The following is a 27,522-nucleotide window of genomic DNA, read 5'->3' as shown; positions in this document are numbered from 1 at the left end:
AAAGTGAAGGACATTTCGCTCACCAACATTCTTGCTTGTGCATCATCAATGACAGGATGACATCGTGGGGTTATTATTTTCCGGATGAAAGCTGTACCAAACATATTTACCATTCACTGTGTTATTCACAGCCAACATCCTACCTCAAAAAAATCTAGGTGATCAGCTGCACAAATCATTAAATACTGTTATCACAGCAGTAAATAAAATTAAGTCCCATGCTCTCAATTTCTGACTATTTTGGGAGCTTTGTATTGAGAATGATGAGCAGTTTGAATGAATCAGAATCAGGTTTATTATCACCGGCATGTGATGTGAAATTTGTTAACTTAGCAGCAGCAGTTCAATGCAATACATAATCTAGAAAAGAAAAAAAAAATAATAAATCAGTCAATCAATTATAGCATGTGTATATTGAATAGATTAAACATTATGCAAAAAACAGAAATATTGTATATTAAAAAAGTGAGGTAGTGTCCAAGGGTTCAATGTCCATTTAGGAATCGGATGGCAGAGGGGAAGAAGCTGTTCCTGAATCAGTGAGTGTGTGTCTTCAGGCTTCTGTATCTCCTGCCTGATGGTAACAGTGAGAAAAGGACATGCCCTGGGTGCTGGAGGTCCTTAATAATAGACGCTGCCTTTCTGAGACTTCACTCCCCGAGAATGTCCTGGGTACTTTGTAGGCTAGTACCTAAGATGGAGCTGACTAGATTTACGTCCCTCTGCAGCTTCGTTCGGTCCTGTGCAGTAGCTTGCTCTTGCACACAGAAGTCATATGGCTCTCAAAATAGAACTATCTGAGACACTTTTATGTCCTTTTTGAAATTGTGATAAAATTTCTGAAGACAGTCATCAACTCAGGAATATTAGGCATTGCATTGCTTATTTGTCGGAAGTATTCACAAAGTTTAATGAAACCAATCTTCAATTGCAAGGAAATAATCTGAATCTATCAAAGTCAAATCAGCTGAGTCTAAGTTTCTGTCCAAGTTAACCCTATTTCAGTGCAACATTGGCCTTTGTGACCTTTGCTAATTTCTGAGCCTCTCCGAGTTGGAAGAGAAAGAAAAAAATACCAGATGATGATCTTCAAGTATACTGTGCCCACCTGGGTGAGCTGCATAAAGACATGTCAGAGAGATTTCAGAATCTTCTCTTGATCCAAATTCCAGATCAGATAATAAATCAATTCCTGAACACTTGAAATAAGGAACTAACAAAAAAAATTATAGAACAGATCTTCCTACAAAATGACTTTGAGCTGAAGATAAGTTTCAAAAAATCATATCAAGGCTTTTGTTTGCAGAGATAAATCTCTGAACACTACTCTGCACTATGGAAAAATGTCAAGGTATTCTTTATTGCCTTTCCAACATCATAGTTAGCAGAGTGCAGTTTCAGTGCTGTCACCCAATTCCATTCAAAGCAACAAACAGACTGCAAATGACTGAACGTGGGGATCTGGGACTCCTTCTGAGTGACATTCAGCCTGATGTTGAGAAGCTGATATCACTGCACCAGGCCCATCCAGTTCACTGACAGGTGAAAAAGCAATGAAGTAGTGAATACTTGGACTGCTAATGTACACTCTAACATTGTTGATGAAAATTATTTTTACTGTAATTAAATAAATAATTTTATTTGTAGCTTTAAATAGATTAGAATAAGTTTTGCAATTATTTGCCACTGCTTTGAATCTGCAGTTCCTATTTTCCTTCCATTGTGCATGATAACTAAACTTCTTCATAGTTTTTATGTAATGGCCGGAAAGGGAGAGGGAGCCACTGGGAGCCAAGGGAGTGGTAACCCAAAAAGTATGGGAACCACTGATCTGAAGTATCGTACATGAAACAATGTGGCTCGTTTATTCTGTTCATACCCAGAGCAGACTGGGGGTGCAGATCTGCATTTATTGTCCTGTTTTCCCCCTTTCTTGAGGGGAGCTTTTGCCTGGTCTGTAGGTACAAAGACAGCAACTTCAGCTGTTCCTGAATGATCATGTGACCACAGTGGTGGCATCAATTACATAATCATTTGCAACACGAGTAATCTGTGGCTTAATCCGACCACGAGGAGTGAGAGTCAGCAATGTTACCTGTGGTGGGATTGCACTGAGCTACATAATGGCTCAGGTATGCATCAAAGACAATCCACATTGAACTCAGTAACAACTCGAGTGTGGTCTTGTGTTACCGTGAGCCAGGCTCAATTATAGCTTCAGATACCAAAACCACATATTGGTTCACCTGGAGCTTTGGGTTATTGTGGTTGTAGTGACAACACGGGTCTAGTTTCAGCTTGCCTTGGGCATGGTACAATTCCACTGGGGCTCAGCCTGGCTGGTTTCCAACAGCAGTTTATAAAGGTAACGACCTTTTATATAAAAGTTAGCTTCATTTGTCACAGGTACATCGAAAAATCAGAAAATACGGTGAAGTGTGCCGCTTGTGTCGGGGATGTCCTGGGGGCAGCCCACGCACCTTTGGAATGTGGGAGGGAACCCTTGTGCTCACGGGGAGAACCTACAAACTCTCCACAGACAGAGGTGGGAATTGAACCCCGATCTCACAGCTCTGATAACTGCTACACTACAGAACTGCTTAACATACTCTACTGTACCAGTCACATACACTACCAGCTTATCCGTGGATTACTGAGGGACCAAAAACGTATGGAAATTCAAGACAGCCTAGTGCTCTTGGCTGTCAGCTACACCTGGAATTCAGGCCTTTACCTCTCAAAGTTCTTCCATTGCATTCTTTCGCTCTGAGCTTCTGTTTCTTTTTTCCTCTGAACTTTCACCTCTGTTTTTGTGCGCTCTTTGTGTTGGCCATTTTACACACTCTTCCACAGTGTCACAACAGATAGGGCCCGCTCCAGGTCTCTCAGTTCCAGAGACCCGGGTCCAATCCTGATTCTGGGTGCTGCCTATGTGTGGAGTTAGTACATTTTCCCCAAGACCGACTGGTGTTCCAACTTCCTCCCACATCCCGATATCATGCAGGTTACTGGATTGAATGGCTGCTTTGAATTTTCCTGAGTGTGTAATTAAAAGGTAGAATCTAGAGTAAATTGGTGGGACAGATTGCATGGAAAATCAGTTGGGAAATGGATTGCTCTGAGCTGCTATCTGATAGGGCAAAATAGCCTGATTCTGAGACCCTTTCTCACCTACCCACCTTCCCTCTCACCTATCATCTACCAGCATGTACTCTTTCAACCCCCCCCCCCGCCACCCAACCTTCTTAATCTGGTTTCTTCCCCCTTCTTTTCAAGTCCTGATGAAGGGTCTTGGTCCGAAACGTTGACTGTTTATTCCTCTCCATAGGTACTACCTGACCTGCTGAGTTCCTCCAGTGTTTGTGTGTGTGTTGCTATGAGATAATTGATGGTTTTCCCCATTTGTGTCGTTCTTCCCCTCTATGGTTTGTTTTTGTAAGAATTCCTTTAGTTTGACCTGAACACCAGTAAGCTCAGTTTTAAACTCAAACTCCAAGGAGGTCTTTTAGGATTCGCAGGTTTGGGAGGCTAGGTCTTTAATCCTTGTAATGCAGAAGAACAAGGGATGACCTTACAGGAGGGTTTAAAATTATAAGAGGCTGGATAAAGTGGAAGGTCTTTCCCCAGGGTAGGGGAGTCCAAAACTGAGGGGCATAGGATTAGGGTGAGAGGGGCCTGAGGGCAATGTTTTCATGCACCGTCTGGTGGGTAGAGGGAATGATCTCCCAGAATAAATGGTTGATGCAGGTATAATAGTATCATTTAAGGAGCACTTTGATAGGTACATGGAGGGATAGGGCTTAGAGGGAACTTGGGGCTAGCTGGGTGGGCAGTGGTCGGCATACACTGGTTGAGCCGAAGGGTCTGGATACCTACATACTGCTCTATACAATTATAATCAAGTAATTCAGGGATAAGTTTAGATCTGTGATTTATTTCCAAGGTGCTTTAGTGTGCTGCATATTTGTGGATTTCTCTGCTAAGTTACGATAAAGTCAGTGTTTACTTCGCTCTCTCTGCCTCTATCACTTTGATTCTAATCTGTGCACCCAATCCAAGTTCAAAGCTCACAGTATATTTATCATCAGTATACAATTCCAAGATTCATCCTCTCCAGACCTCGTCAAGATAGAGATGGGAAGTGTATCAGGGTCCATGGTGTGCTGCTGAAAGAGTGCAGAGAAAAGTTACAAGGATGTTGCCAGAACACGAGGACCTGAATTACAGGGTAAGGTTGAAAAGGTTCGGACTTCAATCCCAAGTGCAGGAGAACGAGAGGGGATTTGAAAGAGGTATCCAAAATTATGAGGCGCATAAATAGGATAAATGCAAGCAGGCTTTTTCCTCTGAGGTTGGGTGAGAATAGGACTACAGGTCATGGGTTAAGGGTGAAAGGTGAAATGTTTAAGGGGAACATGAAGGGAAACTTCTCCACTCAGAGGGTGGTGAGAGTGTGGAACGAGTCACCAGTGGAAGTGATGGATGTGGGTTTGATTCCAACATTTAAGAGAAGTTTGGATAAGTACATAGTTGGGAACGGTACAGAGGGTTATGGTCCAAGTGCAGGTCAATGTGAATAGGCAGATTAACAGTTCAGCATGGACTAGTTCCTGTGTTGTAGTGTTCTATGAAACATCACCCTCCAGAACCCTTTTTCTAGTCCTGATGAAAGGTCTTGGCCCAAAACATCAACTGTACCTCTTCCTAGAGATGCTGCCTGGCCTGCTGCGTTCACCAGCAACTTAGATGTGTGTTACATATACAAACCTCACGTGGCTTACAGTACTTACAGGATCCCTTTCCTCAAAATCTGGAACTGCTTTATCTAGATTACATTTTCTGATCCAACTTTCCCACTTTCACTGAGTTGTGGACCCTAGACATATTGTGGGGGTTGCTCTTACTGGCAGCTGGAGAGAACAGCTATTCTGCATGCAGAACTGGCTGAGAAATGGCGGACGAAGTTCAACCCAGAAAATTGTGATTCACTTTGGAAAGTTGAAGTTGAAGGCAGAATACGGGGTTAGTGAGAAGATCTTTAACAGTGTGGAGGAACCTAGGGATTGTAGAGTCCTTGTCTATTGATCCCTCAGAGTTGTCGTGCAAGTTCATAGGGTTGATAAGAATATGTATGGTGTGTTGGCCTTCATTAGCAGGGTTCAAGCCACAAGGTATTGATGCAGCACTCACGACAGCATCTGCAGATTATTTTGTGTTTAAGGTATTGATGCAACTCTATAACACCCTGGTTACACCACACTTGGAATATTGTATTGTTCCGGTTGCGTCATTATATGAATGATGTGGAAGCTTTAGAGAGGGTGCAGAGGAGATTTACCCCAGGCTGGTTCCTGGGTTATAGAACATGTCTTATGAGGATAGGCTGAGCATGCTGGGGCTTTTCTCTTTGGAGCTAAGGAGGATGAGAGGTGACTTGATCGAGGTGTATAAAATGGTAAGAGACGTCGATTGAGTGGATAGCCAGAAACTTTCTCCCAAGGCAGAACTACAAGCGGGCAGAGTTTTAAAATGGTTAGAAGAAAGAATAGGTGGGCGGGGGGGGGCACTGAATGACAGAGGTAAGTTTTTTACCCAGAGTGGGTTGTTCTGCCAGGAATGGTGGTAGAGGCAGATATATAGGGGCATTTAAAAAACTCTTAGATAGGCACATGGATGATAGAAAAATGGAGGGGAGGGTTATGTAGGAGGGAAGGGTTAGATTGACCTTAGAGTAGGTTAAAAGGTCAGCACAACATCGTGGGCCAAGGGGCATGTACTGTGCTGTTATTGTCTATGTTCTATTATTGGAGGAACTTAGCAATTTGAGCAGCATCTGTGGTGGGGAAGGAGCTGTCTGCGTTTTGGGTTGAAACCCAGACCGAGAGTGGAGATGGGGAGAAGGTGTGTGGTGATACAGGAGTCCACAATGATTGTTTGAGTGAGGAGGGCTGTAAAATAACAGGCAGATGGAGACAGGAAGAGGAGGAGAGCACGGGTGGAGCTGAGAGACAATGGCAGGTGGGTAATGGAGGGACAATGGCAGGTGAGTGATGGATGGAGGCAAAAGAGAGGGAAAAAACTGAGAGGCAAGTGGAAGAAGGTGGGGAGAGGGGAGAGTGAGGGTTGGAGAGCTGCTGTGGGGAGATAAGCAGGAACACAAGGGGCTGTCTGAGCTTGACTCTGGTAACTAAAATTAACAATAGGAACCACTGGGGGAGAGGTTAATGGCAGATGGAACCTAAAACAGATGGGAGTAGGGATGAGGGAGCAGGAACTGCAGGTGCCGGAAATCCAGAGTAACACACAAAGTGTTGAAGGAACTTAGCAAGTCCATGGAGAGGAATAAATAGTCGTGATGAAGGGACTCGGACCAAAACATGGACTGGTTATTCCTCTCTGTAGATGCCGCTCAACCTGCTGAGATACTGTAGGTGAACTGTGTGGAACAATGTGACCAGGAGCGAGAGGTTGTGGGGCGGCTGGAGGGGGGAGAAAAATTAAGGGAAAGTTCTTCCAGCAGGTTGTTTGTTGCTCCAGATTCCATCATCTGCAGTCTTTTGTGTATTGACCATCCAAGATAATCAGATTTCCTCCTGGCTCTTTTAATGTCCCAGACCCTCTCCTGTGTCACATCCTGACCGCACCCTGCAGAAATGGGCTACACCAGGGGTTGCCCTCCTCTGCCAGGTCAAAGGCTTCCAGACCAGGAGAGAAGGACAGTGGATTTGTATTGACATGTTAGTTCAGATTAATAGAGACGTGAACATCCTCGTCGCGTCTTGGATCAGATCTCACTTATCTATGTTACAAGTGTCAACGAATGACAGTCTTCATTATGTTCCTGGACTCACAAAGCTTTTCCCTTTCAAACCAGGGGAAGATCCTCTTGTGGACAACCACAATGAACATGACATCAACTCAGTAGCCGGCGTCCTGAAGCTGTACTTTCGAGGCCTGGAAAATCCACTCTTCCCCAAGGAGAGATTCCTGGATTTGATTTGCTCCATCAGTAAGTAGGGTCTGATGATTTCATTCACACTTTGCTTTCACATGGGCTCTCTTCCACTGTAGTGCGTGCCTGGCAGATAAAGCTGCAAGAAATCCAGAAGCAAGCACCCATTCAGCTCCTCAAGCCTGTGTGATCGTGGCTGATCTAAACAAGCCTCAGTTAGCACTACCTTCAACTAAATCTCTTTTTGCTCTCTCAATGTTGCATGAGCGTTGTTATGTTCATTTTGTTGTTTACTTCACACAGATACAAACACAGGGGATTGAGTTGAAGGGCCGCGAGGTAATGTTACAGCTCCATGAAACCCTGGTTAGACCTCATTTGGAGTATCGTGTTCAGTTCTGGTTGCTTCGTTATAGGAAGGATGTGGAAGCTTTAGAGAAGCTGCAGAGAAGATTTACCAGGATGCTGCCTGGAGTAGAGAGCATGAGGAAAGGTTGTGTGAGCAAGGGCTTTTCTCTTTGGAGCGAAGAAGGATGAGAGATGACTTGATAGAGGTGTACAAGATCGAGTGGGTACCCAGAGACTTTATCCCAGAGGGGAAATGGCTAGTAACAAGGGAGAAAATTTTAAGATGATTAGAGGAAAGTATAGCGGGGTTATTGGAGGTAAGAGTGGTGAGTATGTTGAGTGCCCTGCCAGTAAAGACAAATACATTAGGGGTGTTTTGGAAACTCTTGGATAGACGCATGGATGATAGAAAAATTGAGGGCTGCGTGAAAGGCAAAGATTAGTTTGATCTTACTCTCGGTTAAAAGGTTGGCACAACATCATTTGCTGAAGGTCCTCTACTGTGCTGTACTGTTCTATGTAAGTTATATTTTATTTCAGTTTACAGTTATGTTAATTTATGCTTATCCTGGTTGCAAAAAGGCTTATTTTCATGGTGTTCACATGCTATGTAGTATGCCCACGCAATAAATGTCTGTGTCAGTTTCTCATAAGCCTTAATTCCTTGCTCTTTTAAGACTTTGTATCTCCTCCTTAAATATATTTAATGATTGAGCCTCCATCACCCTCAGGGCCAGACGATTGCACAGATTCACCAGCTTTTGTGAGAAGAAATTTCTCTTTTAAATGACCAGCCCCTTGCCTTGTAACCATGTCCTCTTGTTTGAGACATTTCCCCTAGTGGAATCATACCAATGTCTACCCTGTCCAGCTCACTCAGGACCTTTTATGTTTGAATAAAGTCATGTCTTGGTCTAAAACCCAAGAAGTAGAGTTTTTAGTCAGCTGGGGGTGGATGTTTGCCCCAGTGTTGGCTGTACTTCATCTTTGTCAGTGCCTGGGAAGGGCTGTCTCACATCCAGGTGTGTGTGTGTGTGTAACATCTGCCTTCCTCTCCTACCCACGTACCCTGGAAACTTGCCAGACTGGTACTCAGTTCATTATTATCAGACGTACTGAGGTACAGCATAAAACTTTTGTTTGCAAGCCATCCCCACAGATCATTCCACACTTCAGAACATTGAGGTAGTTGGAAAGGAAAACAATAACGGAAACTCAGGAGATACTGCAGACACTGGAAATCCAGAACAACAAACTCAAAGTACTGGGGAAATTCAGCAGGTCAGGCAGCATCTATGGAGGGGAATAACTAGTTGAAGTTTTGGACTGAGACCCTTCATCAGGACTGGAAAGGAATAGGGCAGATGGCAGAATATGAAGGTGAGGGGAAGGGAAGGAGTACAAGCTCGTAGGTAAAACCAGGTGAGCGGGGGGAAATGAAGTGAGAAGCTGGAAGGTGATAGGTGCTTCTATTGTGTCTCTTACACTTACTGTGAATGCCCTCAAGAAAATTAAGTTCAGAGCTGTATATGGTGACATATATGTACGTTGATAATAAATTTACTTTGAACTATGAACCTCCGAACTTTGGACAAGGTAAGGGTCTGAAGAAGAGGGAATGTTATAGGAGAGAAGAGTGGACCATGGGAGGGAAGGAAGAAGGAGGGGCACCAGAAGGAGGCGATGAGCAGGTGAGGAGAAAGTGTGAGAGGGGAGCCAGGTAGGAAATGGAAAATTATAGAAGGGGGAAGGGAGGGAGAGATATGGGAAGTTGAAGAAATTGATGTCCATGCCACCAGATTAGAAGCTACCCAGACACAATATAAGGTGTTGCTCCTCCAACCTGAATGTGGCCTCATCATGGCGGTAGAGGAGGCTATGGATAGGCATCAAATGAAATGTGTGGCCACCAGGAGATCCTGTAATGAAATGAGTGGCCACCAGGAGATCCTGTAATGAAATGTGTGGCCACCAGGAGATCCTGTAATGAAATGTGTGGCCACCAGGAGATCCTGTAATGAAATGAGTGGCCACCAGGAGATCCTGTAATGAAATGTGTGGCCACCAGGAGATCCTGTAATGAAATGAGTGAACACCAGGAGATCCTGTAATGAAATGTGTGATCACCAGGAGATCCTGTAATGAAATGAGTGGCCACCAGGAGATCCTGTAATGAAATGTGTGAACACCAGGAGATCCTGTCTTTTGTGGGAGATGAAGCGATGGTGCTTGACAAACCGGTACCCCCTTCTATGTTGCGTCTCACCGATGCAGAGGAGGTGGCATCAGGAACACCAGGTACAATAGCTGATCTTGACAGACTCTCAGGTAAAGTGTCGCCTCATCTGTAAGAACAGTTTGGGACCCTGAAAGTGGTGAGGAAGGAGCAGGTTTAGCACTTTTCATGCTTGCAGCGATAAGTCACAGGAGGAAGATCACTGGGGAGAAATGAATGGCAAGGGAGTCCCATGAAGAGTGATCTCTACAGAGAGTGGAGAGTGGGGGTGAGGAAAAGATGAGCTTTGAGGTTGGATCCCGTTGTAGTTGGCAAAAGCCATAGAGAACGGTGTGGTGGATACAGAGGCTCATTGTAACAGAATGCTGAGTAGAATGGAACACACAATTACAGAGAAAGTGCAGTGCAGGCAGATAAATAAATTGCCAGGGTCACAACTGAGATGTAAAGAGTTCATCTTCAGCTTATAAGAGGTCTATTCAAGCGTCTGATATCAGTGGGGAAGGTTGGATCCTCAGTTTACACCGCCCGGTTTTACGTTTCATTGTCTTCAGTAGCTTTGCTTGAGACTAAAATCAGGTCTCTGTTTTCAGACAACTCTCCTTCCGAGGTGGGCACCAGATCATTAATGATGTAGAGCTGGGGCAGGGAACCAGATGTTCATGTACATGGAGGGCTGTACCTATGGCTCATTGATCGAGGGTGATGCACGTCATCTTCGTTAGTCCCCAGTGAAGCCTCTTCCCTATCCAGGCTCTGAGTGAAGAACCACAGGCAGGTGTGCCTTTTGTCCCCCTTGGGAACTGGAATTGGTTTATAATCGTCACAAATAACAGTGAAAAGCTTACCTTGCATACTGTTCCTACAGATCAAATCATTACACCGGGCATTGAGGTAGAACAAGGTAAAGCAACAGCAGCAGAAACAATAGCATAAAGTGTGGCAGCAACAGAGAAAGTGCAATGCAGGTAAACAGGAATGTGCAAGATCACAACGACTGTGAGGTCAAGAATTCATCTTATCGTATAGGGAACCACTCAGTGTTCTCGTCGCTGAGGGGTGGAAGCTGTCCCTGAGCCTGGGAGGACTGTGTTTTCAGGTTTCTGTTGGAAGGGCTGGTAAGGGAGAATGCCTGGGCTGGGAGGAGTCTTTGACCGTGCTGCTGATTCACTGAAGCAGCAAGCAGTACAGACAGAGTCCGTGGAGGGGAGGTTTCCATGCTGTGCTCTTGACCTTCACAATCCACTTTGTCAAAACACTGCACTGTGCTGCCTGCCTGCCTGCCTGCACTGTACTGTCTCTGTAACTGTAACAGTTGATTCTGCGTTCTGTTTTCCTTTGTACAACCTCAATGTGATGAAATGATCTTTATGTATAGCATGTCAAACAAAGTTTCTCATTCCACCTTGGTACATGCAACAATAATAAACCAATTTATATTCGAGTCTCCACTGCCTTCTGCGGATTCGTGTGGATATGTAGTCTGGTGCCTAGTTACCACTGTCTTGTCTTCCCTCACAGTGACTCATTCGCTAACACCGCTTCCTCTACAGGGGGAGAGAGACAGCTGCCGTTCTAGAGAGCGACCCCCATCTAATTCCCAAGGGAGGGTAACAGCCCTCACTACACAAAGGAGAACTCTCAGCATTAAAACAGTTAGAAAGGGTGGTGCAATGTGGAGGCAAAGGGGAATCTGACAAGAGCAGATCTTCAGAGAATGGGAAGGTCATAAAGCAGATGGAAGATTGAGCCATCAGTATGCAGCGGACATGTGTGTCCTTCAGTTACAAGCCTGTGAGTTTTGTTCTGATTGTCCGAGCGGAGCGCAGACACAATCAGGCCATTGTGTCGTTCGAGGAGCAGACTCTGAACAGATTGCAGACTTGTCTCACCGCTTGAGTGTGCACAAGGTTCAGCCACTCATCGGAAGGCAGAGTTAAACGGAACGTTACCCAGCATAAACAGGCTACTTGCCGGTTTAAAGTGATTCATGTGCTCCACGGGAGCCCCATTTTATCCAACTACACATCTGCCTGTTCTTTATCCCTCCTGAATGATATTGATTCCCCAGAAACGTACACTGCTGTCGGAGTCCTAGAGTCGTACTGCGGAGAAACAGGCCTTTTGGCCCATCTACCATGCTGAACCAGTATTCTGCCTCAGCACGTTAAACCGTACCCGGACCCTAGTCCTCCATACCCCTCCTATCCATGTACTTATCCAAACCTCTCTTAAATGTTGCAATCAAACCTGCATCCACCACTTTCTCGGGCAGCTCTCTCCACACTTCCACCATCCCTGAGTGAAGAAGTTCCCCTTAAATATTTCACCTGTCACCCTTAACCTATCATCTCTAGTTGTAGTCTCAACAAACCTCATTGGAAAAAGCCTGTTTATATTTACCCTATCTGTCCTTCTCATAATTTTACATGTAACGTTCAGTTATATTGGCTCGTATATGTCTAGGGGAAATCCCACCCAGCACCCGCCTCAACGCTCCCCACAGGGTTGGTTGCCGCCCGAATCAATCGCAAACCTCAATCATCCGCCAGCACACCCAGTAAATTTTACCAAGTACACTTTATAGATATTGCTAATTCTATGACATTAATATAAATTCGATACAGAAAGGGAAGTAGTGGAAAAAAAAAGGCGCCAACACTTATCAAAGTCCAAGTTCTTCGTGCGCAACTGTTGGAGCTCAATCGATTCCTGACGACCACCCGGATCCTGTCGACTCACGGCTCGGGACAACCCGGAGTGATCGACCGGAGCCTCTCCGCACGTCCGCCGTCCTCCCCGTCTCCCCCCCGACTCCCCATCTCTCCTCCGACTCCCCGTCTCTCCACCGTCCTCCCCGTCTCTCCTCCGACTCCTCGTCTCTCCTCCATCTCCCCTCCGACTCCCCGTCTCTCCACCGTCCTCCCCGTCTCCCCTCCGACTCCCCGTCTCTCCACCGTCCTCCCCGTCTCTCCACCGACCTCCCCGTCTCTCCTCCGACTCCCCGCCAAAAATCCCGTCCACCGTCCTCCCCGTCTCTCCTCCGACTCCCCGTCTCTCCTCTGACTCCTCGTCTCTCTCCGACTCCCCGCCAAAAACCCCATCCATCATCCTCCCCGTCTCTCTTCCGACTCCCCGTCTATCCACCATCCTCCCCATCTCTCCTCTGAAATCCCCGTCTCTCCACTGTCCTCCCCGTCTCTCCTCCGACCCCCCCCAAAAACCCCGTCCACCGTCCTCCTCGTCTCTCCTCCGACTCCCCGCCAAAAACCCCCACACGTCCACCGTCCTCCCCGTCTCTCCTCCGACCCCCCCAAAAACCCCGTCCACCGTCCTCCTCGTCTCTCCTCCGACTCCCCGCCAAAAACCCTCGCACGTCCGCTGTCCTCCCCATCTCCCCTCCGACTCCCCGCCAAAAACCCCGTCCACCGTCCTCCTTGTCTCCCTTCCGACTCCCCGCCAAAAATCCCCGCACGTCCACCATCCTCCTCGTCTCTCCTCCGACTCCCCGCCAAAAACCCCGTCCACCATCCTCCTCGTCTCTCCTCCGACTCCCCACCAAAAACCCCATCCACCCTCCTCCCCGTCTCTCCTCCGACGCCCCGCCAAAAACCCCGTCCACCGTCCTCCTCATCTCTCCTCTGACTCCCTGCCAAAACCCTGTCCCCAGTCATATGATACAGCATTATCATCCAAAAACAAAACGATACCTGAACACCCATTGGCTAATAGCACCCTGCTGTCTATAATAACCCAAGCAACTGTCTAGTTACAGACTTTCTCAGCATTCCTCAGTATAACATAACAAAGAAGCCATTTTAAATTTAACAAAAAAGAAAGACCCCATACATACATATCTACTTATATCAAATCTCCCCTCATTCTCCTACGCTCCAGTGAATAAAGTCCTATGCCACACCTATTAAAGTATCTGTCCGTAAGTCTCTTAAAGGTAGCAATTTGATTTGCTTCTACCTCCTCCTCCGGCATCGAGTTCCAGATATGAACCAATGGAGGAGAGGTGAATGGCAGGTGGAACCAGAATCTGATAGGGTAGAAACATAGAAACATAGAAACATAGAAAATACGTGCAGGAGTAGGCCATTCGGCCCTTCAAGCCTGCACCGCCATTCAGTATGATTATGGCTGATCATCCAACTCAGAACCCTGTACCTGCCTTCTCTCCATACCCCCTGATCCCTTTAGCCACAAGGGCCATATCTAACTCCCTCTTAAATATAGCCAATGAACTGGCCTCAACTGTTTCCTGTAGCAGAGAATTCCACAGATTCACCACTCTCTGTGTGAAGAAGTTTTTCCTAATCTCGGTCCTAAAAGGCTTCCCCTTTATCCTCAAACTGTGACCCCTCGTTCTGGACTTCCCCAACATCGGGAACAATCTTCCTGCATCTAGCCTGTCCAATCCCTTTAGGATTTTATACGTTTCAATAAGATCTCCCCTCAATCTTCTAAATTCCAGTGAGTATAAGCCTAGTCGATCCAGTCTTTCATCATGTGAAAGTCCTGCCATCCCAGGAATCAATCTGGTGAACCTTCTTTGTACTCCCTCTATGGCAAGAATGTCTTTCCTCAGATTAGGGGACCAAAACTGCACACAATACTCCAGGTGTGGTCTCACCAAGGCCTTGTACAACTGCAGTAGTACCTCCCTGCTCCTGTACTCGAATCCTCTTGCTATGAATGCCAGCATACCATTCGCCTTTTTCACCGCCTGCTGTACCTGCATGCCCACTTTCAATGACTGGTGTATAATGACACCCAGGTCTCGTTGCACCTCCCCTTTTCCTAATTGGCCACCATTCAGATAATAACCTGTCTTCCTGTTTTTGCCACCAAAGTGGATAACCTCACATTTATCCACATTAAATTGCATCTGCCATGAATTTGCCCACTCACCTAACCTATCCAAGTCATCCTGCATCCTCTTAGCATCCTCCTCACAGCTAACACTGCCGCCCAGCTTCGTGTCATCTGCAAACTTGGAGATGCTGCATTTAATTCCCTCATCCAAGTCATTAATATATATTGTAAACAACTGGGGTCCCAGCACTGAGCCTTGCGGTACCCCACTAGTCACTGCCTGCCATTCTGAAAAGGTCCCGTTTATTCCCACTCTTTGCTTCCTGTCTGCCAACCAATTCTCTATCCACATCAATACCTTACCCTCAATACCGTGTGCTTTAAGTTTGCACACTAATCTCCTGTGTGGGTCCTTGTCAAAAGCCTTTTGAAAATCCAAAAATACCACATCCACTGGTTCTCCCCTATCCTCTCTACTAGTTACATCCTCAAAAAATTCTATGAGATTCGTCAGACATGATTTTCCTTTCACAAATCCATGCTGACTTTGTCCAATGATTTCACCGCTTTCCAAATGTGCTGTTATCACATCTTTGATAACTGACTCTAGCATTTTCCCCACCACCGATATTAGGCTAACCGGTCTATAGTTCCCCGGTTTCTCTCTCCCTGCTTTTTTAAAAAGTGGGGTTACAGTAGCCACCCTCCAATCCTCAGGAACTAGTCCAGAATCTAAAGAGTTTTGAAAAATTATCACTAATGCATCCACTATTTCTTGGGCTACTTTCTTACGCACTCTGGGATGCAGACCATCTGGCCCTGGGGATTTATCTGCCTTTAATCCCTTCAATTTACCTAACACCACTTCGCTACTAACATGTATTTCCCTCAGTTCCTCCATCTCACTAGACCCTCTGTCCCCTACTATTTCCGGAAGATTATTTATGTCCTCCTTAGTGAAGACAGAACCAAAATAATTATTCAATTGGTCTGCCATGTCCTTGTTCAATTCACCTGTTTCTGTCTGTAGGGGACCTACATTTGTCTCAACCAATCTTTTTCTTTTCACATATTTATAAAAGCTTTTACAGTCAGTTTTTATGTTCCCTGCCAGTTTTCTCTCATAATCTTTTTTCCCTTTCCTAATTAAGCCCATTGTCCTCCTCTGCTGGACTCTGAATTTCTCTCAGTCCTCAGGTGAGCCAGTTTTTCTGGCTAATTTGTATGTTTCTTCTTTGGAATTGATACTATCGCCAGTTTCCCTTGTCAGCCACGGGTGCACTACCTTCCTTGATTTATTCTTTTGCCAAACTGGGATGAACAATTGTTGTAGTTCATCTATGCAATCTTTAAATGCTTGCCATTGCATATCCACCGTCAACCCTTTAAGTATCATTTGCCAGTCTATCTTAGCTAAATCACGCCTCATACCTTCAAAGTTACCCTTCTTTAAGTTCAGAAACTTTGTTTCTGAATTAACTATGTCACTCTCCATCTTAATGAAGAATTCCACCATATTATGGTCACTCTTACCCAAGGGGCCTTGCACGACAAGATTGTTAACTAACCCTTCCTCATTGCTCAATACCCAGTCTAGAATAGCCTGCTCTCTAGTTGGTTCCTCGACATGTTGGTTCAAAACACCATCCCGCATACATTCCAAGAAATCCTCTTCCTCAGCACCCTTACTAATTTGGTTCACCCAATCTATATGTAGATTGAAGTCACCCATTATAACTGCTGTTCCTTTATTGCACGCATTTCTAATTTCCTGTTTAATGCCATCCCCAACCTCACTACTACTGTTAGATGGCCTGTACACAACTCCCACCAGCATTTTCTGCCCCTTAGTGTTATGCAGCTCTACCCATATTGATTCCACATCCTCACGGCTAATGCCCTTCCTTTCTATTGCGTTAATCTCCTGTCTAACCAGCAATGCTACCCCACCTCCTTTTCTTTCATGTCTATCCCTCCTGAATATTGAATATCCCTGAATGTTGAGCTCCCATCCTTGGTCACCCTGGAGCTATGTCTCTGTGATCCCAACTATATCATATTCATAAATAACAATCTGCACTTTTAATTCATCCACCTTGTTACAAATGCTCCTTGCATTGACACACAAAGCCTTCAGGCATGCTTTTACAACACTCTTAGCCCTTATACAATTATGTTGAAAAGTGGCCCTTTTTGATGCTTGCCCTGGATTTGCCGGCCTGCCACTTTTACTTTTCACCTTACTACTTTTTGCTTCTACCCTCATTTTACACCCCTCTGTCTCTCTGCACTTGTTCCCATCCCCGTGTTGTGAACTAACCTCCTCTCTCCTCGTCTCTTTAATCTGATTCCCACCCCCCAACCATTCTAGTAGGGGTGAGGCTGAGCTGGATGTATACAAAAAGGAGGGGGAGAGGGACAAGAACTGGATGGGGGGGCGCCTGGGGTTGTGAATGGGGAAGATTGGAGGAGGATCATAAAGAGAGAGAGGGAGGGGGAGAGAGTGAAGAAACACCACAGGGGAGGGTTAACTAAAATTGGGAAGGCTGAATGTTCATGCCAGTAGGCTGTGGTTGAGCAGACAGATTATGAAATGTTGCCCCTCTAGTTTGTACTAAGAGGTTTATACCCCTACGTTTGTTCACTCTGTTGACTTAAACAGAAATGATAATCCTGTTATGTTGAAGTTGTATAAGACAGTGCTGAGACCTAACAGAGCATTGTTTGCAGTTCTGGTCACCGACCGACAGGAAAGATATCGGATTGAAAGAGTGCAGAGAACATTTATAAAGATGTTGCTGGGGCTTGAGGATCGGAGTTATAAGGAAAAGTTGAATAGATTAGAACTTTGTTCCTAAAGCATTGGAGAATGAGGGAAGATTTGATAGAAATATCAAAATTATGAGGAGTACAGATAAGGTTAATGCAAGCAGGCTTTTGCCACTGAGGCTGGCTGAAACTAGAACCTGAGGTCATAGGTTAAGGGTGAAAAGTGCAATACTTAAGGGGAACCTGAGGGGGATCTTCACTCAGACAGCGCTGAGAGTGTGGAACAAGTGGCCAGTGGAAGTGGTGGATGGGGATTCATTTGGAATATTTAAGAGAAGTTTGGATGAGTATATGGACGGGAGGGGTATGGCCCAGCTGCGGGTTAATGGGACTAGCAAAATAAAGGTTTGGCACAGGGCGGATGGGCTGAATGGCCTGTTCCTGTGCTGTAGTGATCTGTGACTCTATGTAGCAGCACTTTAAACTACTAGCCATGTCGTAACTGGCTCCTACAGGGCAAAGCAATGTGACTGTGTGCACGGATTCCCTCTGCCACTGTGAGGGAGGGATGGTAGAGAGAAACACCTCAAGCTTTCCCCTCTTCTTCATCCCACAGAGATCGACAGCGTTGTGGAGAGGATCCACCACATCCAGCAGATCATTGTGACACTCTCGCGGACCGTCATTATTGTGATGAGATACCTCTTTGCCTTCCTCAACCAGTGAGTGCGTTCCCAGCCCTTCCCATTTTCCCGTCTCACACTCCTTGGATTCTGAGCGTCATTCCCTTCCTCCCTCAACCGCCACCAATTCTTCTGCTGCTGCCGGGCCGCGGGTTCCGAAGTTGAGGGGCACAAAGGTGCGGCTGGGAGAGCCAACGCCTCAGGCGATTGGAGATCCGGGTTCATACTGACCTCGGGCACTGCCTGTGTGGAGTTTGCACGGTTTCCCCCCCTCCCCCCCGGGTGCTCAATGTTCGTCCCATATGGCCGGCGGGTTGGATGCGGGGGAGTGGTGGAATGTGAGCAGAGTTGATGGTGGTGAGAGCCAAGTGTAAAGGGGCTGAAGAGCCTGCTGCCACACTGTGGGAAGTGCAGACGTCTTGACACCACTGTGCTGGCAGCTCCCATCAGATGTCCGCCTCCCCTACCATGTGCCAGGCTGCTGCACCCTTTCACATATCAGCGGGGGCTGCTTCTCACCTTCTGATTGCATTTTAGCCCCACCCCATTTATATCTGATCATCCAGTAGAGCGGGGGGCAAGGAGGGATGAGGATGTCCTAGTAGACTTCCTCCTGGGGCTTGCGAAGATAGGCTATGTGTGGCTCCTGGAAGTGGGTAGTGGAGGGTTCTGCCTGGCGGCGTTGCCCAGGTAACCGTGGAGAGGGAACGCGCAGTGCCCCCTGGTACCATGGAGGTTTTCCAGGACCTTTGGGCACCGTAAATGCCATTCTTGACAGGGATGGGAACATTTTAACTTAATTTTGTTTGTATTGTAATTCTGTTAGCCACTGTTATTGTCTGTTTTTTTGTAGTATTTTGTAGCATTGTAGAATGTCATTTGTAATAAAGGTATTTTTGTAAAAAAAACAAGTGTGGGCAGGCTGTTCAACTTATGGGTCGTTCAGAGCTCAGCCCAGTTCTGCGACTTTGTCCAGTCCACCACAGACACTGTGAAAAGGCGCCAAAGTGCGATCAGAGGCAGGACCTCAGACCAGTGGTCCCCAAACTCCGGGCCGCAAACCGATACTGGGCCGCGAAGCATACAGGAGCGCAGCGGTAGCCGGAGTACACCCAGCACATCTTTAAGAAAAAAGCTGAAATAAACAAGCTAATTAATTAGGTGCCGCCCAGAAGCCAGTCTTCGTTAGAGGAACTGAGGTGGAGAGGGTCAATAACTTTAAATTCTTTGGCATTAAGGATCAACGTTTCTCTCTCTGAAAAGTGTCAGAGGATCTGTCCTGGGACCAGCACGTAACTGTCATTACAAAGAAAGCACGGCAGTGCCTATACGTTATTAGAAGTTTGTGTAGATTCAACATGTCACCTCGATCCTGACAGCCCTGTCTTTTCAGCCTGTCTGGGCTGGTGTTTAAATTGACCAAACGATGGAACAGCTAAAGGCTCCAGCGCCCTGGAAAGAGGAGTGAACATCACGTACAGCAAGTGAAATCAGCAATCGTCTCTGATCTGGGCTGACATTTACATGTCAGGCGGCACTTAATTAATTAGCTTGTTTATTTCGGCTTTTTTCTTAAAGATGTTCTGGGTGCGTTCCGGCCACCCCTGCATGCTTCGCGGCCCGGTATCGGTCCGCGGCCCGGAGGTTGGGGACCACTGCCTCAGGCTGACTGACCTGTCCAGGGTCCAGGTGTGGTAGGAACACTGTTGCACAGGACAGGGGCCTTCTGCGGGGGTCTGGTGGCTCGGCATGCACGGGAGAGGCAGGACTGCTGTTGGGTGACGGTGCTGTTGGGTCTTTTGTTTCTCAGCCTCTCCCAGTACAGCGACGAAAACATGATGGACCCCTACAACCTGGCCATCTGTTTCGGCCCGACCCTGATGCCTATCCCCGAGGGGCAGGACCCAGTTTCCTGCCAAGCCCATGTCAACGAGGTGATCAAAAGCATCATCGTGAACCACGAGGGCATTTTCCCCAGCCACAAGGAGCTGGACGGCCCAATGTACGAGAAGTGTATGGCTGGAGGCGAGGAATACTGGTAAGGAACGGCTGCCACCTAGCACACTGACCCACACTCGGAGACTCAGTCTGTGACCGTCACCCTTGTTCCCCAGCACCACCCCCCCCATCACTGCGCTGACATTAATCTAAGCGTCCCAGCCCAATGCTCACCTCTCGTCACTGACTGGTATGTCTGTCCTTTACCTGGTGGAGACGCATGCAGACTGATCACAGAAAGTGCCGGGATGCTCAGCAGGTCTGGCAGCATCCGTAAAGAGAGAAACAGGAGCAGAATTAGACCCATCGAGTCTGCCCCACCATTCCATCATGGCTGATTTATTATCAGTCTCAACCCTGTTCTCCCACCTTCTCCCCACAAACTTTGACACCCTTACTAATCAAGAACCTATCAACCTCCACTTTAAATATATCCAAACTTGGCCCCCGCAACAGCCTATGGCAGTTAACTCCTCCTCATCTCTGTTCTAAAGGGATGATCCTGCACAGTGCCCGCACTACAGGAGACATCTTCTCCTGAAGACACACACTCAGTGATTCAGGAACAGCTTTTTCCCCTCTGCCGTCCGATTCCTAAATGGACATTGAACCCGTGAACACTACCTCACTTTTTCAATATTTATTATTTCTGTTTTTGCATGATTTTTAATCTCCAACATACGTATACTGTAATTGATTTATTTATTTTTCTTCTGTATTATGTACTGCATTGAACTGCTGCTGTGAAGTTAACAAATTTCACGACACATGCCGGTGATAATAAACCTGATTCTGATTCTGATTCTAGGCCCTTCAATATTTGATAGGTTTCAATGAGATCCCCCTCAATCTTCTCAAATCCAGCAAATAAATGTCTAGAACCATCAAACTCTCCTCATACATTCACCCTTTCATTCCCGGGATCGTTATCGTGAACTTCCTCTGGATCCTCTCCAATAACTGCACATCCTGCCTTAGATAAAGGGTGCAAAGTTGCTCTCAATACTCCAAGTGTGGCTGATCCACACCTTATAAAGCCTCAGCATTACATCCTTGCTTTGACATCCTTATCTGAAACTGAGATAAAGCTTCAGGGCAATGAACTTCCAATCAGGTTTGCTGTGTACCTCCCAACCTCTTCTGTCTTTATTTCAAATTGCTCAGTTTCCAATTATTCTGACATCTCCGGCTTCTGACAGATGGGGCAATATGAGACCCTCAGTTCTGTGGATCAGTGTTACATGGCATGCGTGCCGCGTTGCAGAAGGGACACCGTGTTGATGGATCATCTGGTGTGGAATCCTCATTCTCTGCATGCAGGGAGCTCTGGGAGTAAGGAATTAGAGACACAATCTCCACACGATGGGGCAGAGCTCAGGACAGAGACCATCGCACGCAGGCATCCCCATCCCACACACTTGGCCTTTGATCCGTTCCTGACGCACTGCCCTCTCCCATGAGAAAGTGAGCTAGCTCAGACAGACTTCCTTAACCTCCCTTCCCTCTGACGTCACCGCCTCTATGGAGTTCCTGTAATACCTGGAACGGCACCCCCCCCCCCTTTGTGTAGACTCCTGAAGCAGGTTGTCCCTGGCCTTCAGTAAGCTCCAGGTGAGCACAGCAGATGCCTGGCTAACACTTCTGTCCTCTTCTGCAGTGATAGCCCCCACAGTGAGCCGGGGACCATCGACGAGGTGGACCATGACAATGGAACGGAGCCCCACACCAGCGATGACGGTACGTCAGGTACCACCACTCTGTTGAAGGGTGGGGGGAGTCTATTACTGCAGGGGACAGCTGCCTGCACCCACCGCAGAGCCACCTCAGGAAGGACACTCAACAGGGTCTAACATCATCCGAGCAGTAGCTTGGTACTTGCACAGAGATTTCTGGTGTCCGTGCCGGATTATCCAGTACAAGTCATGTGTACACCTCAGCTGGAGGAGATGATATTAGAGTCACTGGGTTGTTCAAATATTATAATCTCACAGTTCCTTCAACCTATGGTACACAAGCCAGTGTTACACACTGTCACATACACCCACCCCAGTGAAATAAACCATCCCACACACCGGTCCCAGTCCCAGTGCAACACACTGTCCTAAACACACGAGCCAGTGCATCACACTGTCTGACACACAAGTCCCAGTGCATCACACTGTCTGACACACTCGTCCCAGTGCATCACACTGTCCCACACACCCGTCCCAGTGATTCACACTGTTCCACACACGTCTCTGTCCATCGCACTGTCCCGCACACCCGTCCCAGTGCATCACACTGTCCCACACACACGTGCCAATGCATCACACTGTCCCACACACCCGTCCCAGTGATTCACACTGTTCCACACACGTCTCTGTCCATCACGCTGTCTGACACACTCGTCCCAGTGCATCACACTGTCCCACACACCCGTCCCAGTGATTCACACTGTTCCACACACATGGCCCAGTGTGTCACACTGTCCCACACACATGTCCCGGTGCGTCACACTGTCCCACACACGTCCCAGTGCAACACACTGTCTTAAACACTCCTGTCCCAATGTGACACACCATCCCATACACATGTCCCGGTGCGTCACACTGTCCCACACACATATCTCAGTCCATCATACTGTCCCACACACGTCCCAAACACACATCCCAGTGCAACACAGTGTCTTAAACACTCCTGTCCCAATGTGACACACCATCCCACACACCTGTCCCAGTGAGACACAATGTCCCACACACAAATCCCAGTGTGATGTACTGTCCCACACACCCCTCCCCGGACTGAGGATAAGTTGTTGGGAGGTTTAGAGGTGGTAAGAATGGTGTGAGGTGTGATGTGATGCAGATCAGGTTGGAGTTGAACGTCACTCACATTCTGCCTGCCCGGTATCACAGACACTGTACTAGGGGGAGTACTCCGGCTTGTGTCGGACTCTTTTCAAATCCCCAGTGCTCTACGAGGAAGGACCTGACACTGTGGTCAACTGTCTTCGCCTGTGTCATGAGCCCAAGTCCAATGTGGGAAAGCTGCCCTCTCTTGTATCTGTTAAGCTGGGGCCCATCTGATCTCTCAAACGATTTTCAATGGGCTACTTCACTGAAGATTGGTAACCATTTCTAACCCCCCCCCCCTCCACCCCCAGTGTTCTGCTCAGTATTCGTCCCCAAACATCATCGATCAAACACTGAGGGTGTCTGGTCATCATCACCAGAATGGCAGGTGGATCCCTGTGGGCTCAGCACTGGCCACTATGGTGAGCACACTACAACCCTGGCTACCAGAGGTAACCTCAGTATCTGCAGAAGAGCAGAGCCTGGCAGGTTTCATTGAAACAGAGTTAGAAGGCATGAGTTCAGGGTAAGGAAGTTCAAAGGGGACACGAGAAAGTGCATTTTCACCCAGATAATGGTTGGGTTCTAGTTTGTACTTCCTGTAGAGGTAGAGATTGTTGAAACCAGTTAAGAAATAATTAGACAAGCATGGACCATGAGAGGTAGAGCAAAATTAGGCCATTCAGCCTATTGAATCTACTATGTCATTCAATCATGGCTGATTTATTATCCCTCTCAACCCCATTCTCCTTCCTTCTCCCTGTAACCTTTGACACCCTGACCAATCAAGAACCTATCAACCTCCACTTTAAATATACCCAATGATTTGGCCTCCACAACTGTCTATGGAAATGAATTCCACAGATTCACCACCCTCTGGTTCAAAATAATTCCTCCTCATCTCTGTTCTAAAGGTTTGTCCTTCTATTCTGAGGCTGTGTCCTCTATTCCTAGACTCTCTCATTTTTGGAAACATCCTCCAAGACATTGCAGGGCTGCGAATTGAGATTAATATAGTTGATGATTAGTATAGACATAGTGGTTTCTATGTTGTACAAGTATCTCTGCAGGCCTTCCTTTCTCTCAGGAGGGTGGGGGTTGGGGGTTGTGGGGGTGGGGTAGCTGGTGTGTGCCTCCCTCTAGTGAGCACTCTGACACACTGCACCCTTCAGCTCTCTGAGGTGGTTCTGCCGCATGAGGCTGTGGAGTGTGGGGAGCCATTTGTGTGTCACACTCTGACCTCAAATCGGAGCGAATGAGGGACGAAGCTGAAAGACTATTTCTGCTCCTCAGGGAAGCTGGACCTGCTCAATGCTTCCAAGGTTTCCAGCTGTTGTTTGTATTTCAGCATCTGGGTTATCTACATGTGATTCAGTGAATTTTTTTTCCTTTTTCCCTTAAAGAATTCTGCGTGTATTATTGAAGCTATTTCCATATATTGTAAATTTAGTTTATTTAACCCTGGATTTTTGACCTTTTTAATAGTACAATGTTACTTAAAGCATCTCTTAATTTGTTAGGCTTCTTTTTCTTGAACTTGATCATAGGGTCACAAAGCTTGAAAAAAGGCCCTTTGGCCCAACTGGGTCATGCTGACCATGTTGCCCAGTAAATTAATTCAATCTGACTGCTTTTGGCCCACAGTCCTCCCAGCCTCTCCTTTCCATGTGCTTATCTAAATGGTGTTTAAGTGCTGCCAATGTTCCCGCTTCAACCATTATTTCTGGCAGCTCATTACAAATAGCCACCATCCTTTGCGTGAATAATTTTCCAACTCCTATCCTCAATGTCCTGAATGATGAAGCCAAGCGTGCCAGACACCTCCTTAATGACCCGGTCTACTTGAGGTGCTGCTTCGGCACACTCTGCACTTGCTCTTCTAGGTCCCCTGTTGCATCCCACACCCCAGGGCCTTATCATTCACTGTACAAATCCCATTCCCCTGTTACATTCCACACCCCAGAGCCTTATCATTCACTATACAGGTCCTATTCCCCTGTTACATTCCACTCCCCAGAGCCTTACCATTCACTGTACAAATCCCATTCCCCTGTTACATTCCACACCCCAGAGCCTTATCATTCACTATACAGGTCCTATCCCCCGTTACATTCCTCACCCCAGAGCCTTATCATTCACTTTACAAATCTTATTCCCCTGTTACATTCCACACCCCAGAGCCTTATCATTCACTATACAGGTCCTATCCCCCTGTTACATTCCTCACCCCAGAGCCTTATCATTCACTATACAGATCCTATCCCCCTGTTACATTCCACTCCCCAGAGCCTTATCATTCACTATACAGGTCCTATCCCCCGTTACATTCCTCACCCCAGAGCCTTATCATTCACTTTACAAATCTTATTCCCCTGTTACATTCCACACCCCAGAGCCTTATCATTCACTATACAGATCCTATCCCCCTGTTACATTCCTCACCCCAGAGCCTTATCATTCACTGTACAAATCCTATTCCCCTGTTACATTCCACACCCCAGAGCCTTATCATTCACTATACAGGTCCTATCCCCCTGTTACATTCCTCACCCCAGAGCCTTATCATTCACTATACAAGTCCTATCCCCTTGTTATATACCACTCCCCAGAGCCTTATCATTCACTGCACAAGTCCTACCTGGCAGATCTCCCAAAATGTAATACCTCACATTTATCTGGATCAAAAGTCATTTGCCAATTCTTAGCCCACAAACCTTGCTGATCAAGATCCCATTGTCATTTTTCATATCCTTCTACACTATCTACGACACCACCTATTTTAGTATCACCTGCAAAATTACTAACTCTGCTCTTGTACATTCACATCCAAGTTATTTATATACAGTAAATTACAAACCACACAGGTCTCAGTGTTGACCCCTGTGGTATACCACTTAACACAGTCCTCCCGTCTGAGAAACAACCCTCGATCATCACCCTCTACTTCCTACTACTGAGCTAATTATGAATTCATTCCTCTACCTGCACCTGGATCCCATGCATTCTAACCTTTCAGACTAGCTTGCCCTGGGAGACCTTGTCAAAACCTTAGTAAATTCCACATAGCAATATTCACTGCTCCCTTGGTTACCTCTTGGAGGAACTTAACGAGATATGTCTGACACAACTTCCTACACACAGAGCTATGCTAACTATCCTGAATCAGACCTTATCTCCCTAGATGTTGGTACAGCCTGTTCCTCAGAAACCCCTCCAGCAATTTACCCACCGCCAATATCAGACTCACTGGCCTGTAGTTCCCTGTCTTGTTTTTGCTTCATTTTTAAACATTGATACTACATTAGCTACTATCCATTCATCCAGAACCTCACCAGTGACCAGAGAGAAACCAAAAATCTCTTCAAGGGCCCTTGCAGTTTCTTCTCTTGCTCCCTACAAGGTCTGAGAATGCCCAGGCCAGGCCTGGGGATTCATCCACCTTAAAGCCTCTAACAACTCCCCGCTGCTAATCTGTATGTTGTCCAAGACAACACCATTCATCTTCCCCATTTCCTTAACTTCCATCATATTCTCCACAGTAAAATCTGAAGAAAAATATTCATTAAAAATCTCTCCCATCTCCTTTGGCTCCACACACAGACGGTCATGCAATCTTTAAGGAGACATTCTCTCTCCAGCCATCCTTTTACTCTTAATATACTTGTAGAATCTCTTGCCATTTTGCTTCACCTTGCTTGTCAGATCCTTCTCATATCTTTTTTTTAACCCACTCCCAATTTCTCTCATAAGTGCACTCCCACACTTATAATCTCCAAGAGATTCACTCGTTCCCAACTGCTCATATGCAATGAATGCCTCCCTCCTTTCCTTAAACAGAGCCTCAATTTCTCCAATCAACCAGTGCTCTCCAAACCCGCCAGCCCTGCCCTTCACTCTAACAGGAGCATACTGGCCCTCTCTTGACACCACATTTGTAAACCTCGCACTTGGCAGACCCTCCATTCTCTGCCAACAGTCACACCCAATCAATCGCAGCAAGCTCCATCCCACGGCTCCTGAATTTGCTCTGCTTCAGCTCGGTGCCCTAGCGGTCATATCCTCTCCCTAACTGTATCAAAGCTAATATCATTATGGTTACTGATCCCAAAGTGTATGAGCACAGGCAGTTCTGCCACTTGCCTACATCATTGCCCAGAAGGAGGTCCAGCATTGTACCTTCTCTTGTAGGTTCCTCCATACAATTCCTGGACACATTTCATAAATTCCACTCTGTCCAACTCTCTGACACTAAGGCTGGTCCGGTCAATATTAGGGAAATTAAAATCTCTTACTAATACTACCTACTATGTTCACAACTAGGTGCAATTGTATATCTGTTCCACCATTTCACACTGACTACTGGGAGGGGGTCTATAATACAATCCCATCAGAGTTGACCATCTCCTTCTTGTTTCTAAGTTCTATCCACGTGGCCTCAGTAGAAGATCCCCAGAATATCCTCTCCATGTCCTCTTGCAGTAAGAAGGCAACTCCCCTTCCTCTCTTGCCTGCAGCTCTATCAGTACCCTGGAATACTGAGCTGCCAGTCCTGCCCCTTCCTCAACCTCTGCCCTCCTCCCCTCTCTGATACATTTGTGCCACAGTAGCTCTTCTTCCTGTGGATTGAGGAACAGATAAGTGGATCATGAATTTCCCCGATGATCTTTGCTCAGATTGACTCTGCCTCCAGACCTAGCTGGACCTGGTTATCTACTCTGAAGCACTGGACGCTTAGAGTGGGGCCAGATAGGAGTTTATAAGATTACGAGGGACATGGATAAGGTAGGCAGCAGTATCTTTTCCTCCGGGTCAGAATTTCTAATATTAGGTAGCAAGTATTTAAGACAATAGGGGGCAAGTTTAAAGGAGATATTTGGGGTAAGT

At 46.6% G+C, this 27,522-nt stretch overlaps 1 protein-coding gene across 2 annotated transcripts in view; it reads left to right on the top strand.

The window, feature by feature from the left end:
- Positions 1 to 27,522, top strand: part of srgap3 (SLIT-ROBO Rho GTPase activating protein 3) — a 289,258-nt gene that overhangs the window by 237,989 nt on the left and 23,747 nt on the right. For both annotated transcript variants that reach the window (XM_063067831.1, XM_063067830.1), the window contains exons 15-18: positions 6,875 to 7,009; positions 17,743 to 17,848; positions 19,620 to 19,847; positions 21,465 to 21,544. In XM_063067831.1, the coding sequence (XP_062923901.1) occupies positions 6,875 to 7,009; positions 17,743 to 17,848; positions 19,620 to 19,847; positions 21,465 to 21,544 (549 nt within the window). The remainder of the gene's footprint in view (positions 1 to 6,874; positions 7,010 to 17,742; positions 17,849 to 19,619; positions 19,848 to 21,464; positions 21,545 to 27,522) is intronic.

This window comes from Mobula hypostoma, chromosome 15 (assembly GCF_963921235.1).
Source record: "Mobula hypostoma chromosome 15, sMobHyp1.1, whole genome shotgun sequence".
Classification (NCBI taxonomy): Eukaryota; Metazoa; Chordata; class Chondrichthyes; order Myliobatiformes; family Myliobatidae; genus Mobula; species Mobula hypostoma.
This window is presented reverse-complemented; position numbering and strand designations above follow the sequence as displayed.